We start from the raw sequence: 14,619 nt of genomic DNA, 5'->3' as shown, positions 1-14,619 counted from the left end.
TCAGTCAGTTAAGCGTCAGATTCTTGGTTTCGGCTCAGATCATGATCTCATGAGTTCAAGCCCTGCCAGTAGAACAAATCAATGAAATCAGGAGCTGATTCTTTGACAAACTTAATACAATTGATAAAGCTCTAGCCAGACCTATCAAACAGAAAAGAGAAAGGACCCAAATAAATAAAATCACAAACAAGAGAGGAAAAATAACAACCAACACCACAAAAATACAAACAATTATAGGAGAATATTATGAAAATCTATATGCCAACAAACTGGACAACCTGAAAGGAATTGGTAAATTCCTAGAAACATACAGACTCTAAAACTGCAACAAAAAATAAAAAACGTTTAACAGACTGATAACCAGCAAAGAAACTGAACCCATAATAAAAAGTCTCCCAACAAACAAAAGTCCAAGGCCAGATGGCTTCACAGGAGAATTATACCAAACATCTCAAGAAGAGTTAATACCTATTCTTCTCAAACTGTTACAAAAAATTGAGATGGAAGGAAAACTTCCAGATTCATTCTATGAGGGCAGCATTACCCTCAATAGAACTAGCAAATGGAATCCAACAGTACATTAAAAGAATCATTTATGACGATCAAGTGGGATTTATTTCTGGGCTGCAAGAGTGGTTCAATATTTGTAAATCAATCATGGTGATACACCACATTAATAAAAAAAAAAAAAAGAACCATATGACTGTTACAATAGATGCAGAAAAGCATTTGAGAAAGTACAACATCCATTCATGATAAAAACCCTCAACAAAATAAGAGTTAGAGGGAACATACCTCAACATAATAAAGGCCATAAATGAAAAACACAGCTAATATCATCCTCAGTGGGGGAAAACTGAGAGCTTTTCCTCTGCAGTCAGGAAGAAGACAGGGATGTCCACTCTCACCACCATTATTTAACATAGTACTGGAAGTCTTATCCAAACAGTCAAACACAAATAAAAGGCATCCAAATTGGCAGGGAAGAAGTCAAAATTTCACTATTTGCAGATGACTTGATACTGTATAAAGAAAACTGAAAAAATTGCTAGAACTGATACACAAATTTAGTAAAGTTGCAGGACACAAAATCAACATACAGAAATCTGTTGCATTTCTATACACCAATAATGAAGCAGCAGTAAGACAAATTAAGGAATCAATCCCATTTACAACTACACCAAAACCCATAATATACCTATCAAAAAACGTAATCAAAGAGGTGAAAGACCTGTACTCTGAAAACTACAAATCACTGATATAAGAAATTAAGGAGGACTCAAAGAAATGAAAAGACATTCCATGCTCGTGGACTGGAAGAACAAATATTGTCAAAATGTCTCTATAACCCGAATCCATCTACACATTTAATTCAATCCCTATCAAAATACCACCAGCATTTTCACAGAGCTAGAATAAACAATCCTAAAATTTTGTATGAACCACAAAATACTCCAAATACCCAAAGCAACCTTGAAAAAGAAAAGCAAAGCTGGAGCATCACAATTCTGGACTTCAAGTTATATTATAAAACTGTAGTGATTCAAAACAGCATGGTACTGGCACAAAAATAGACACATTGATCAATCAAACAGAACGGAAAACCCAAAAATGAACCTACAGCTATATGGTCAATTAATCTTTGACAAAGCAGGAAAGAATATCCAGTGGGAAAAAGACAGTCTCTTCAACAAATAGTGTTGGGAAAGCGGGACAGCAACATGTGAAAGAATGAAACTGGACCACTTTGTTATACTGTACACAAAAATAAATTCAAAATGGATGAAAGACCTAAATGAGAAACTTAAAACCATTAAAATCCTAGAGCACACAAGCCATAACATCTTTGACACCAGCCACAGTAACTTCTCTCTAGATATGTCTCTGGGGGCAAGGGGAAAAAAAGCAAAAATAAACCATTGGACTAAATAAATAAATAAATAAATACCATTGGACTAAATAAATAAATAAACAAACAAACTATTGGGACTTCATCAAAACAAAAGGCTTCTGCACAGGGAAGGAAACAATCAACAAAACTAAACAGCAACCTAAGGAATGGGGGCAATATTTGCAAATATCTGATGAAGTGTTAGTATCTAAAATACAAAGAACTTAACACTCAAAAAACAAATAATCCAATTAAAAAATGGGCAGAATACATGAATAGACATTTTTCAAAAGAAGACATCCAGATGGTCAACAGATACTTGAAAAGATGCTCCATATAATTCATCATCAGGGAAACATAAATCAAAACTACAATGAGATATCACCTCAATGAGATAAGCCCATCAGAATGGCTAAAATCAACAACACAAGAAACAACAGGTGTTGGTGAGGATGTGGAGAAAGGGAACTCTCTTGCATCGTTGGTGGGACTGCAAACTTGTGCAGCCACTATGGAAAATAGTATGCAGGTTCATCAAAAAGTTAAAAATAGAACTACCCTAGGATCTAGCAATTGCACTATTAGGTATTTACCCAAAGAATACAATAGTACCAATTCAAAGGTATACATGCATCCCAAGGTTTATAGCAGCATTATGTACAATGTGGAAACAGGCCAAGTGTCCATCCACTGACAAATGGGTAAAGATGGTGTGGTATATATATACATACACATATATATACATAATGGAATATTACTCAGCCATAAAAAAGAATGAAATCTTGCCATTTGCAAGGACATGGATGGAGCTAGAAAGTATTATGCTAAGTGAAATAAGTCAGTCAGAGAAAGACAAATACTGTATGATTTCATTCATATGTGGAATTTAAGAAACAAAACAAAGGATAAAAGGGGAAAAAAAGAAAGAAACACACCAAGAAACAGAATCTTGGGATGCCTGGGTGGCTCAGTCTGTTAAGCAGCCAACTTCGGCTCAGGTCATGATCTCACGGTTCATGAGTTTTTGTCCAGCGTCAGGCTCTGTGCTGACAACTTGGAGCCTGGAGCCTGCTTCAGATTCTGTGTCTCCTTCTCTCTCTCTGCCCTTTGTCCAACCCCCCCCCTTCAAAAAATAAAAAAAAATAATAATAATAAAAAAAAAGAAACAGACTCTTAACTATAGAGAGCAACTGATGGTTACCAGAGGTGTGGTGGGTTGGGGACGGGTGAAATAGATGATGGGGATTAAGGAGCGCACTTGTGACGAATAAGGTCATGTAGGGAAGTGCTGAATCACTAAATTATACACCTAAAACTGTATTGCACCGTATGTTAACTTACTGGAATGGAAATAAAAAACTTAAAAAAAAACTCACTGTAATTCTCAACTGTGCCATCTGTAGTACCTAACAATCTTCTGAGCCTCATTCATCTATCTATAAAGTGAACATAACAAAAGAGGTTACATTGAGATCTACATCTGGAACAGTATTCATGCATAGGGACCAGTTAATTGGTATTCTTGGTATTCCTTGCTTCCAGCACCTCAGAACTTCAAACTCATCATTCGCATTGCAAGCAAAATTAATTCCCTAAACTGGAATCTAAGGTTCAGATTTTGGCTCTGCTATTTGGTAACCTGGAGTCAGTGGTGGTCCCAGAACTCCAATACAGGATGGAACTTAGGAGAGGCATTAGTTGGAAGGCGGGATTAAAGGGCGTGTTTTGAAACTGCATTTCTATAATAAGCATGCTGATTTTACTGAAAGCACATGTTTATTTTGGTGGCTTGCTAGAGAAAGGGATTTATTGCAAGCATCCTCTTAATGCCACCATACCTGTGTAGTGCATTCAGCTTGCTATAGAAAAAATCACAGACTAGGTAGATTATAAACAACAGAAATTCATTTCTCATAGTTCTGGAAACCAAGAAATCCAAGATCAAGGAACCAACATGGTTTGCAGTCTGATGAGAGCCCTCTTCCTTCATAGCTGGAACCTTCTCACTATGTCTTCACATGGTGGAAGGGGCTAGGGAGCTCTGTGGGAACTCTGATAAAGACACTAATCTTACTCATGAAGGTTCCACCCTCATGTCCTAAGCACCTCCCAAAGGCCCTACCTCCTAATACTACCACACTGGGCATTAGTATTCAACATATGAACTGGAGGTAGAGGGGGACATAGACCATAGGACCACAGTAATACCTTAACCCCTCTCAGCTTTATCTACAAAAGGAAGTATTAGGGTACAGTCCTCGGAAGATTGTCGTAACTAAACAAAATCTAGCAGAGCACGTGGAAGTATCTTGGCACAGTGCCTGGAACACGGTAAGCTTATGATTAGGTCACTCCTCTCCTCAAAACTCTATAAATGACTCCCTACTGACTGCTGAATAAAATACAGGGCCCTCCAACATCGATCTAGCCACAAACCACCTTTCCGGCTTTATCCCTTCTAACATTCATCCAGAGAATCTATCCATTGTTTACAGCGTGACATCCCCAAATGTCAACATGGTTCTGGTCTCTGCTCAGACATTAGCTTATCAAGAGGCCTTTCCTGATGGCCCTCTATAAAGGAACACACTCATTCATTCACTTGCTGGCAACTTCATAACCCCCTTACCAGTCTACTTTTCTCAGTAGCACTCCACAGATACATAGATTTAGACAGATAGATTTTATGGATCTCCATATTAGAAGGTAAACTTCATGGACACAAATGCTGTTTTGTGCCAAGCTGTGTATATATTCTCAGGTCCTAAAACAGCATTTAGCACATAGAGGTACTCAACAAATATTGGTTATAGGAATGTTGACATAGAATTTCCTTGTTATGTTTCCTCAACCTAAGACGCCCTCTCTGTTGCCATCTACAAAAATTCTACTCCTTCAAAGCTTACTCAAATACCCTTCTGTGAAACTTCTGATTCCCCCAGGTAGAACTCATTGCTCTCTCAACCATTACATGATTAAAACTTGATCTAGCTCTTATTTCAGTCTGTCTTGTAATTTTTCCTATCTTGTTTTTGGCTTCTACCTCTAGATTGTAAGCTCCTTGAAGGCAGGTTTGTGCCTCCTCTTTTTATCATATACCATGCCAAATTCCCCACCCCCCACCCACTATCTGACAGTACCACATTCCCACCAAAGGAACATGGTTTAAAAGGGGGAGGGACTTGGGGCGCCTGGGTGGCTTGGTCGGTTAAGCGTCCGACTTCGGCTCAGGTCATGATCTCATGGTCCATGAGTTCGAGCCCCGCATTGGGCTCCATGCTGACAGCTCAGAGCCTGGAGCTTGTTTCAGATTCTGTGTCTCCCTCTCTCTCTGACCCTCCCCCGTTCATGCTCTGACTCTCTCTGTCTCAAAAATAAATAAACGTAAAAAAAAATTAAAAAAAAAATAAATAAAAGGGGGAGGGACTCAATATTTGCTCAGCTATTTGAAGGGAAGGGCATTCCAGAGTGAAAAAATAGAAGCAGATGCTAAATTGTGTGAAATGGTATGGCTATAGCAATTTTTTAAGTAGATATAAAACTGGCATACTAAAAGAAGGCTTGGAGGAGATACAGGTAAATTATTTCCAAGAAAATCTATTAATACAATTACAGAATTTATTAGCAAGTAAAATATTAGTAAAGTCTTCATTTTTCAGAAAAGTGAAGAGGTTCAACACATTCTGGCAAAAACAAGAAAAAATATCCCTAAGAAACCCAGTAGGGGCACCTGGCTGGCTCAGTCAGCAGAGCACGCAACTCTTGATCTCAGGGCTGTGAGTTTGAGTCCCACACTGGGTGTAGAGATTACTTAAAAATAGAGTCTTAAAAAAAAGAAAAGAAAAGAAAAGAAAGAAAGAAACCCAGTGATTGGTTAGGTGACACCTTTTAGTTCCAGTGTGGTTCTTTGTGACATCACTGAATTTAACCCTGAATCACTATAACTGATGATGTTATAATGATCATCAGTGTATGCTGTGCTCACTAGGATCTTAAATGCTTTGAGTAGAGCATATTAACCTCTACTCAGAGCAGTTCTACTCTGTGACCAATTTTTGGCTATAGATTTTTTTCCCCCCGATTGAGAAAGATGTCCATTCAAGGACTATCCCTGTCTTTTTCTCTGTTGTTGATCTGCTTCCTTAGGGAGAGCTTCTGCATTTGTGATGGAACTATCTGGACAAAGGTTGGATGGGAGATTTTTCCAGAAGAAATGCATTGTCTGAAAGTTAAGCCTTCTCCATCTCACTGTCTACCTTACCCTCTGGACAAACTATGCTGCAATTTTGCTAATGTGAATATACTGGAGAGTTCTTTACACCTCGTTTATATTTTAGTACAAGCTCTGTTTTTAACCCTATCTGTTTTATCTGTGCATTACCTGTGGATGAAATGGAAAAAACGCCAAAAACAGGTGAATTAGTGATGAAAATAGTAATAGTTATAAAATATCAAAGCCTTTAAAACAAAAGATTATCAGCTTCTTTGAGGGAAAGTACTATGTCTTATACCTCTTTGTAACATCTCCCTGCCCCCACCACTCATCCCTCAACATGTAGTACAATTTGTTGTCTTGCATGTACTAGGGGCTCAACAAAAGTGTATTGAATTAGGAAGTCCTTAAAACAATGTAGCTCAACCCCTCTCAAGTTACAAAATACATCAAGAAAGTAGTGAGCTAGAATGGATAGGAAATGAAATGAGTAGAATGGATAGGAAATGAAACTGGGCCCACAGGTAAGTCATTTGATCTTTCTCAGCTGCCTCAACCATAAAATGAAGCATCTGGACAAGAGATCTGTTAAGTCCCTTCCAGATATATCTAAGAAAGCTAAGTATGTAAAAGTGCACGTGTATTTTTTTTTTTCTTTTTTAAATAGACCGTAAACTTATTTCTAATGTTAGGATAACTTTCTGGGAAATGGCACCCTTAAACCAATTTCCCACTTGGCACACCACGCCCCCCCCCCCCCCCGCAATGCACCATATTTTGAGGCAATTTTAAAAGCTGACTGACCTTCACAACTATTAGATATTTATAAAATTGCTATGATTTGATTGCATTATACATTACTGTTCAGTAAAGGAAAATATTTTGCTAATATTCAAATAATAGTATTTGCTCTAACCATAACAAGCTTATATTAAATGCTTGCTGATTGTGATAATGATCACCACAATCTTACATGGGGGTGAACAGAAAAGACCATCTCTTCTACACTTATTCCTTTTTTCTATAGTAACCTTTCTATTGTGTAGATAAGTAATGTATCGTGTTTGGAATTTATATATATCCAGGGGCACCTGGGTGGCTCAGTTGGTTAGGTGACGGATTTCGGCTCAGGTCAGGATCTCACAGTTCGTGAGTTTGAGCCACGTGTCGGGCTCTGTGCTGACAGCTCAGAGCCTGAAGCCTACTTCAGATTCTGTGTCTCCCCTCTCTCTACCCCTCCCCTGCTCATACTCTTTGTCTCTCTGTCTCTCAATAATAAATAAATGTTAAAAAAAAGTTTTAAGTGTATATATCCAGAAAGCAAATGTAATTTGAACTACAGTAAGAAAAAAATCTATAATATCATCTGTCTTTCTCCCTTTAGCTAAAAAAACCAGCCTCCTCAGATACATTTGGTAATGATCCAGAAAATCAGTCCCTATATGACATTGATCAAATACTCTGCCGGCTGGTGGCCACAACATCAATGATGTCCAAGTACCTGAATCAGGTGTCCTGTCATCCTCCAGCTAAGAAAGTCAAACACCGAAATCTAAAGAGGAAGAAGAATGAGGGAGGAGAAGGAGCCAGAGGAAACTAGACCTATCCATATGCAAACATATCTCAGTCCAATATGGAGGTTAGAGACAACTCATTCAAGGATAAAAATGTTCTTTGAGAGCCTTTGTAATTTTTTGTTACTTACTTTACCAAGACTTTCCAAACAAGTATGGGTTGAAAAAGTACTTCTATTCAGCTGAAAAGGCACCCACACTTACTATAGTGCTGAGAAAAAGATTATGTACTATCACTTCTTCGTGTTTAAGTATTTTTTTCTTTTTAGTGTGTTAGATTGCTAATCATTAACCAATATGTAGAACAGAATCTTGCTTTAGTATTCAATAAATCTCTGATTTAAATAATATTTGTGCTTTTTCTTACTTTTCTGAGCAGATCTTTGGGCCATATGGAAACTTTTAATTTCCCATCTCATATTGCCAAAATAGTATGGAAATATTAAGAAACAGATTAATTTTCAGAGAGGGAGGCAAACCATAAGAGACTCTTAAATACAGAGAACAAACTGAGGGTTGATGGTGGGGGGTGGGGAAAATGGGTGACGGACATTAAGGATGGCACTTGTTAGAATGAGCACTGGGTGTTATAAGTAAGTGATGAATCACTGGGTTCTACTCCTGAAGCCAAGACCACACTGTAGGTTAACTAACTTGAGAACAAATTAAAAAAAATTTTTTTTCCAACGTTTATTTATTTTTGGGACAGAGAGAGACAGAGCATGAACGGGGGAGGGGCAGAGAGAGAGGGAGACACAGAATCGGAAACAGGCTCCAGGCTCTGAGCCATCAGCCCAGAGCCTGACGCGGGGCTCGAACTCACGGACCGCGAGATCGTGACCTGACTGAAGTCGGATGCTTAACCGACTGCGCCACCCAGGCGCCCCAAATTTTAAAAATTTTAAAAAGAAATGGATTAATTTTTTACAGTATAAAATTCTCCATTTTCATTACGACAAATGATGAAGTAAGTATCAACATTTAAAAATTTTTAGTCTTTGGTTGATTAAGATTGCTCAATTTTTAAAAAGTATTCCAGACTTTTATTGATCAGCCACCTCATTTTTATAAGTATGGTTACAAATTGGAAGATTTGTCTGAGACTAGGACAGAAGATTTGATTTAAAACCTGTTGAAAACCCCAGAAAAATATGCCAGCTCCATAACATACCTCCCATCAATATAAGGGAGGAAAAAAACTTTTAGAAAACAATTCTTGAGATAGTAACATATAACTCTATAGTCTTTACAAGGCATAGGATGGTGCTTGTCTTGAGTTATTGTGGATTATTAAACGTTTACTTATGATTCCAGTTTCCAGACTGTCCTTCCTTCCTCTCTCCCGTACCACAACCCTACTCCTACATCTCCAAAAATGATTCTTCCATCCCTTCAGACTTCTGACCTGTCAACCAATTCCTTCTAAGAGAACATGTATACACATTTCTTCTAATGGGGACTCTTGAACACTTGCAAAGTCTCCAAACCTCGAAAACTTTCCAAAGAAATTTCTAACAGTGGAATTTTCAACAGCATAAAGGGAATTCTTTTTAGGGTAGGTATTAGAGTACAAAACTGGGCTTTAACAGGATGCCTGGAGGCCAGCAAAGGGGAGTTGTGGCCAGCTATGGGGTGAGGGGAAGTTACAGACCTGTCCCAAGGGCACTCTAAAACAAAGCTACAAGACACTGAATCAAACCACACAGGCCCAAGGCAAAGAAGGCTGGAAACCCTAACCAGGTAAAGGAATAAATGTGCCAAACCCTGCTCCCAAGAAATTCCTTCCCCAAGTACTGAATATTCCATCCCCTAGTTAACAATTGTCAGTAAAAGACAGTGACCCAAAACCAGAGCACAAAGCTCTCCCTTGAGCTCACCCCCTTTCACAACTCGAGAGCGTACCCTCACTTTAATAAACTATACCACTTGCTTCTCTTGATTGTTGTCTGGTCTGTCCTTGAATTCTTTCTTGGGAGGACGTCAAGAGCCTTCAATGACATCCCTGGGCAGGCTAGACAGGCCTCAGAGTCCCGGTGCAGGGGGCGGGGGGCAGGGAGTCCTCCCCAGTCCATCTGACAGCATAGGGAGTCCTCTACCCCTTAAGCCTCTCCAGGTGACCCCTACTCTAGTCACTAGAACAAGAAACAGCAGTGGTTTAAATTCTCATTAAGTCTGAAGCAAACAAATGTTAAATGTTTCTCTGAGTAGTTGGTGTTTCAGACATCCCATACATTACCATGAAGCTCCAGTCCTTACAATTCCATCACTGATCAGAAAACAGAATGCTAGTTTATAGTATTATAGTCTTCTTTTATCTTAATTATTAGGAAATATTAGGTATAATTCCCCCAAGAATGTAAGGACCCAAACTAAACAGATGGGTATTAGGAAGAAGAAAACCAATGGAAGCTCACACCCAAAAGCCCCAAACTGTTTCTTTTCAGAAAAGTTACAGTAAAATTTGTCCCTGGTTTGTGTTTTTTTAAGTATCATGGGTCATTTTTCAAAAATGGATTTTAAATTATACAATATGAATTTCACCTACAATAGCTATTCATGGGGGATCAATTCTTTGCTATTTGTTTTCTTTTTACTTGTAGATCTAACCATGAAATTGAAGGTATTCATAAAAACATTGTCCCTAGAAAACATTAGTACAAGTGGGCAATTATAAAGTAATGCACAAAGTATAACATCTTTTTCTTCCCAAAAGTGCTACCTTGCCTCAATTCCTTATTTCTATTCTCCCAGCTCCCCCTCTCATTTTACTGATAAGCAAGTTCCTTATTGCTACCAGATGAATCTTCCTAAATATCACTTTCATCTTCTTCCTTTTCTACATACAAACTTTCAATGGCTCCCAGTAGTTACAGAAATGAAATGAAAACACCTTAGCCTGACATTTAAGGGTATAATCTGGCTATAATAATAGCAACATTTTTTTTAATGTTTTTATTTTTTGAGAGAGAGAGAGACAGAGCACAAATAGGGTAGGGCCAGGGATAGACACAGAATACAAAGCAGGCTCCAGGTTCTGAGCTGTCAGCACAGAGCCCGACTCGTGGGCTCGAACCCACAAGCAGTAAGATCATGACCTGAGCCAAAGTCAGACGTTCAACCAACTGAGCCACCCAGGTGCTCCAATAGCACCAGCATTTTTCAAGTGCTGATCACACACCAGGCCTTGTGGTAAGTGCTTTATATCATCTCATTTCATTCCTCACAACTAACCCCAAGAGGTAGGAACTATTATTGGCTCCCTTTACTGGAAAATAAAACTAAGGTATAAAGAATTTAAGGATCTTGTCTGAGGTCACATAGGTTTCAAGTGGAAACACCAGTATTTAAACTCAAGCAATTTGATTCAAAAGTGCATGTACTTACTCTTTTACAATTCCATCTGTGCAGTAACCCACCCTTGCAAATTATGATTTTCTATTCCAGTAAGGCAATCTCATCACTGTCCTCCAAAATGCCACTTTCATTCCCAGCCCACAGATTTTGCTCACATCCTGTCTCCTTCTATTGGATTAAAAGCCCACTCATTCTCTAAGGCCTAGCTCAATTCCAACATGTTCAGATTTCACGTTCTCTGACAACCCCATAGCATGTACCACCTGCTCTACTGATTTTAACCCTTACTCATAGTCTTTCTTATGTTGTTACTTATGTCTATAGCTTATCATCCTCCACCTAACAAATGTCCAGAGGGAAGGAACAACCCGTTGTACCTACGACAATGCTACGCTCATAGTGGGCATTTAATAAATCCTCGCTGAAACCAAAATTGCAGATAACTATGCAAAATGAATGCCATGAACTTCACAAGTACTGGGTTTTTTTAACCAGTGTGTATACACATACATAGTTACACAGGTATTATCTCCCTGAAATCTCTAAGCTATGTTCTATAGGGTTGCGAAAATGAATTAAGCAAAATATCGCTAAAATTCAAAAGAGCACATAGCTTTCTGACCTTTGACTGAAGCATTAACATTCATGCAGAAAAGTGCAAAAATTATAAATGTACAACTCAGTGAATTTTCACAAACGAACACACCATATAACTAGCAACCAGATTAAAAAAAAAATTACTACATCCTAGAAGTTCCCTCATGCTAGACAGGTAACTGCTATTCTGACTTCTAACACTATAGATTAATTTTGCCTGGAAAATCATTTTAAGTTATTATAACTTTCTACCTGGGAAAGCAAACATATGACTCAAATATGCCATTTAAAAAAAAAGTTGAGGAATGGACCATTCAACCTAAGTCTCTCAGGAAATGGCCCTCAACATAAACCATATATATATATAATATGTATATATATATATATAATATATATATATATTCTTATAGGAAATTATTGTCGAAATTGTTAGAAGTTAGTCAATCAACTAGCTTTCAATATGTACAGTTTCTATTAAGTACAATGTTGGAGGCCAATAGCAAAATAGCAAAAAAAAAAAAAAAGGAAGATTTCACACATCACCACCAGTGACTTGTGATTATATCTACAAATAAAACATGGTGGCAAAAGGTGAAAATGCTAATCATCTCTTGCTTTGTTGATGGTATAACCTATCACTCATAGGAAAAAAAAATCCATCACTCAGTCTGTTTGCTACTGTCATTAGCTAGATCCCAAGACCTGACCTTCATTGCCCACTTGCTTGTACTCACCAATCCCTGTTGCACATTTTTCCTTAAGCTCCTTTCTGGCTTATCTCTTAACTCAGGCAAATGGAAACCGAAACCATCCCTCAAGTATAGGAACTGCCCTGAAAGACCACCAGCCAGCCCAGACCACGCAGACTAGTTTCAGCATAACCCCTGACTCATGCCTGTGCAGATGGACTGTAGAGTGACCTCCAGAATGACTGACAACTACCTTTACCTTATTATAATACTAAAATCTCCACCCAAGGAGGAGCACGAGCCTCATTTGCATAACATACAACGTATGTATAGGCCTGTTTCCTTAAGGTGCATGTGGGATCTTATGTGCACCTCTACAAACCATGACAAGGATCCCCTTGTTAAATATTCATCTTAACCCTAAATTAAAGAAACCCACTCACCCTTGCTTGGGGAGTCGCAGCTTTGGAAGTTCTTCCTTGTGATCTCCTAATTTGCTGCAAATAAAGCTTCCTTTGTGCAACAACTCTCCTGGTGTAGTTTCTATGTGACTCACCAAGGAACAAACTCATGTTGGTTCAGTTACACCACTGCCTTGTAGGCTTCCTTACCTGCCCAGTCCAGGAATTCAACACACTCGGTCTGGGAATACCGAGCAGCAACATCTCGAGCTCTTTCTTCCCGAAAGTTCAGAGCTTCTGTATCAACATCCAATTCCACAAGTGCTTTCAAAGTTTCCAAACGACCCCAGGCTGCAGCACAGTGTAAGAGTGTGTAACCTAACAAATAGAATGAAGATGGTCAGGTCAAATAGACTACATTGTTTTAGGCCATTTTATTGAACAGAAGATCACAATGGCAATCAAGTATTAAACAATTACTGTGGGCCAGGCACTATTTTAAGTACTTTATATATAGTAAACTCATTTACTTCATAAAAACCCTATGAAGTCAGAACTATTATAATCCCCACTTTAAAGATAAGGAAACTGAGCTCCAGAAACTTGCCTGAGGAACACAGCCAGTAAATGACAGGTGAAAGATACCAACACAGGCAGCCTGAAGTCTAAGCTTTTCAACATTTCTAAGGAAGACAGCAACATCCCTAGCAGTAATTTATTTTGGAGCACAATTAGACCAATGACTTTAGTCGAAGGGATTGTCAGCAAACTCTAATTGCTAGCATTATTGTTATTTTTTAAAATTTAAATCCAAGTTAGTTAATATACAGTGTAATAATGATTTCAGGAATAGAATTTAGGGATTTATCACTTACAGATAACACCCAGTGTTCATCTGAACAAGTGCCCCCCTTAATGCCCCTTGCCCATTTAGCCCATCCCCCCACCCAATAGCCCCTCCAGTAACCCTCAGTTTGTTCTCTATATTTAAGAGTCCCTTATGGAGACACCTGGGTGGCTCAGTTGGTTAAGCATCCAACTTCGGCTCAGGTCATGATCTCCAGTCCGCGAGTTAGAGCCCTGAGTCAGGCTCTGTGCTGACAGCTCAGAGCCTGGAGCATACTTTGTATTCTGTGTCTTCCTCTCTCCCTCTCTCTCAAAAGTAAATAAACATAAAAAAAAGTTTTTTTTAAAGAGTGCCTATGGTTTGTCTCACTGATTTTATATTATTTTTGTTTCCCTTCCCTTATTTTCATCTGTTTTGTATCTTAAATACCACATATGAGTGAAATCATATATCTTTGACTGACTTATTTCGCTTAGCATAACACACACTAGTTCCACCCATGTTGTTGCAAATGGCAAGATTTCATTCTTTTTGATTGCCGGGTAATACACACACACACACACACACACACAAAGTCTTCTTTATCCATTCATCACTTGATGGATATTTGGGCTCTTCCCATACTTTGGCTATTGTCAATAGTGCTGCTATAAACATTGAGATGCATGTGCCCCTTTGAAACAGCACACCTGTATCCCTTGGATAAATACCTAGTAGTGCAATTGCTGGGTCATAGAGTAGTTCTATTTTAAATTTTTTGAGGAACCTCCATACTGTTTTCCAGAGTGGCTGCACCAGTTTGCATTCCCACCAGCAGTGCAAAAGAGTTCCTCTTTGTGTCCTCACCAACATCTATTGTTGCCTGAGTTGTTAATTTTAGCCATTCTGACTGGTGTGAGGTGGTATCTCATTGTGGTTTTGATTTGTATTTCCCTGATGATGAGTGATGTGGAGCATCTTTTCATGTGTCTGTTAGCCATCTGGATGTCTTCTTTGGAAAAGTGTCTATTCATGTCTTTTGCCCATTTGTTTACTGGATTATTTGTTTTTTGG

At 38.5% G+C, this 14,619-nt stretch overlaps 2 protein-coding genes across 3 annotated transcripts in view; one reads left to right on the top strand and one right to left on the bottom strand.

Moving 5' to 3' along the window:
- ANKRD45 (ankyrin repeat domain 45) overlaps window positions 1-14,619 on the bottom strand; it is a 338,931-nt gene that overhangs the window by 14,404 nt on the left and 309,908 nt on the right. For both annotated transcript variants that reach the window (XM_086694875.1, XM_086694876.1), the window contains exon 3: window positions 12,930-13,097. In XM_086694875.1, the coding sequence (XP_086551001.1) occupies window positions 12,930-13,097 (168 nt within the window). The remainder of the gene's footprint in view (window positions 1-12,929; window positions 13,098-14,619) is intronic.
- On the top strand, window positions 5,850-8,028 carry TEX50 (testis expressed 50). Its single transcript, XM_025926321.2, has 2 exons — window positions 5,850-6,305; window positions 7,489-8,028. Exons 1-2 carry the CDS (start codon window positions 5,982-5,984, stop codon window positions 7,702-7,704), a joined length of 540 nt encoding a protein of 179 aa, XP_025782106.1. The 5' UTR covers window positions 5,850-5,981; the 3' UTR covers window positions 7,705-8,028.

Source organism: Puma concolor, chromosome E4 (genome assembly GCF_028749965.1).
Source record: "Puma concolor isolate L17-30 chromosome E4, mPumCon1.1.hap2, whole genome shotgun sequence".
Lineage (NCBI taxonomy): Eukaryota > Metazoa > Chordata > Mammalia > Carnivora > Felidae > Puma > Puma concolor.
This window is presented reverse-complemented; position numbering and strand designations above follow the sequence as displayed.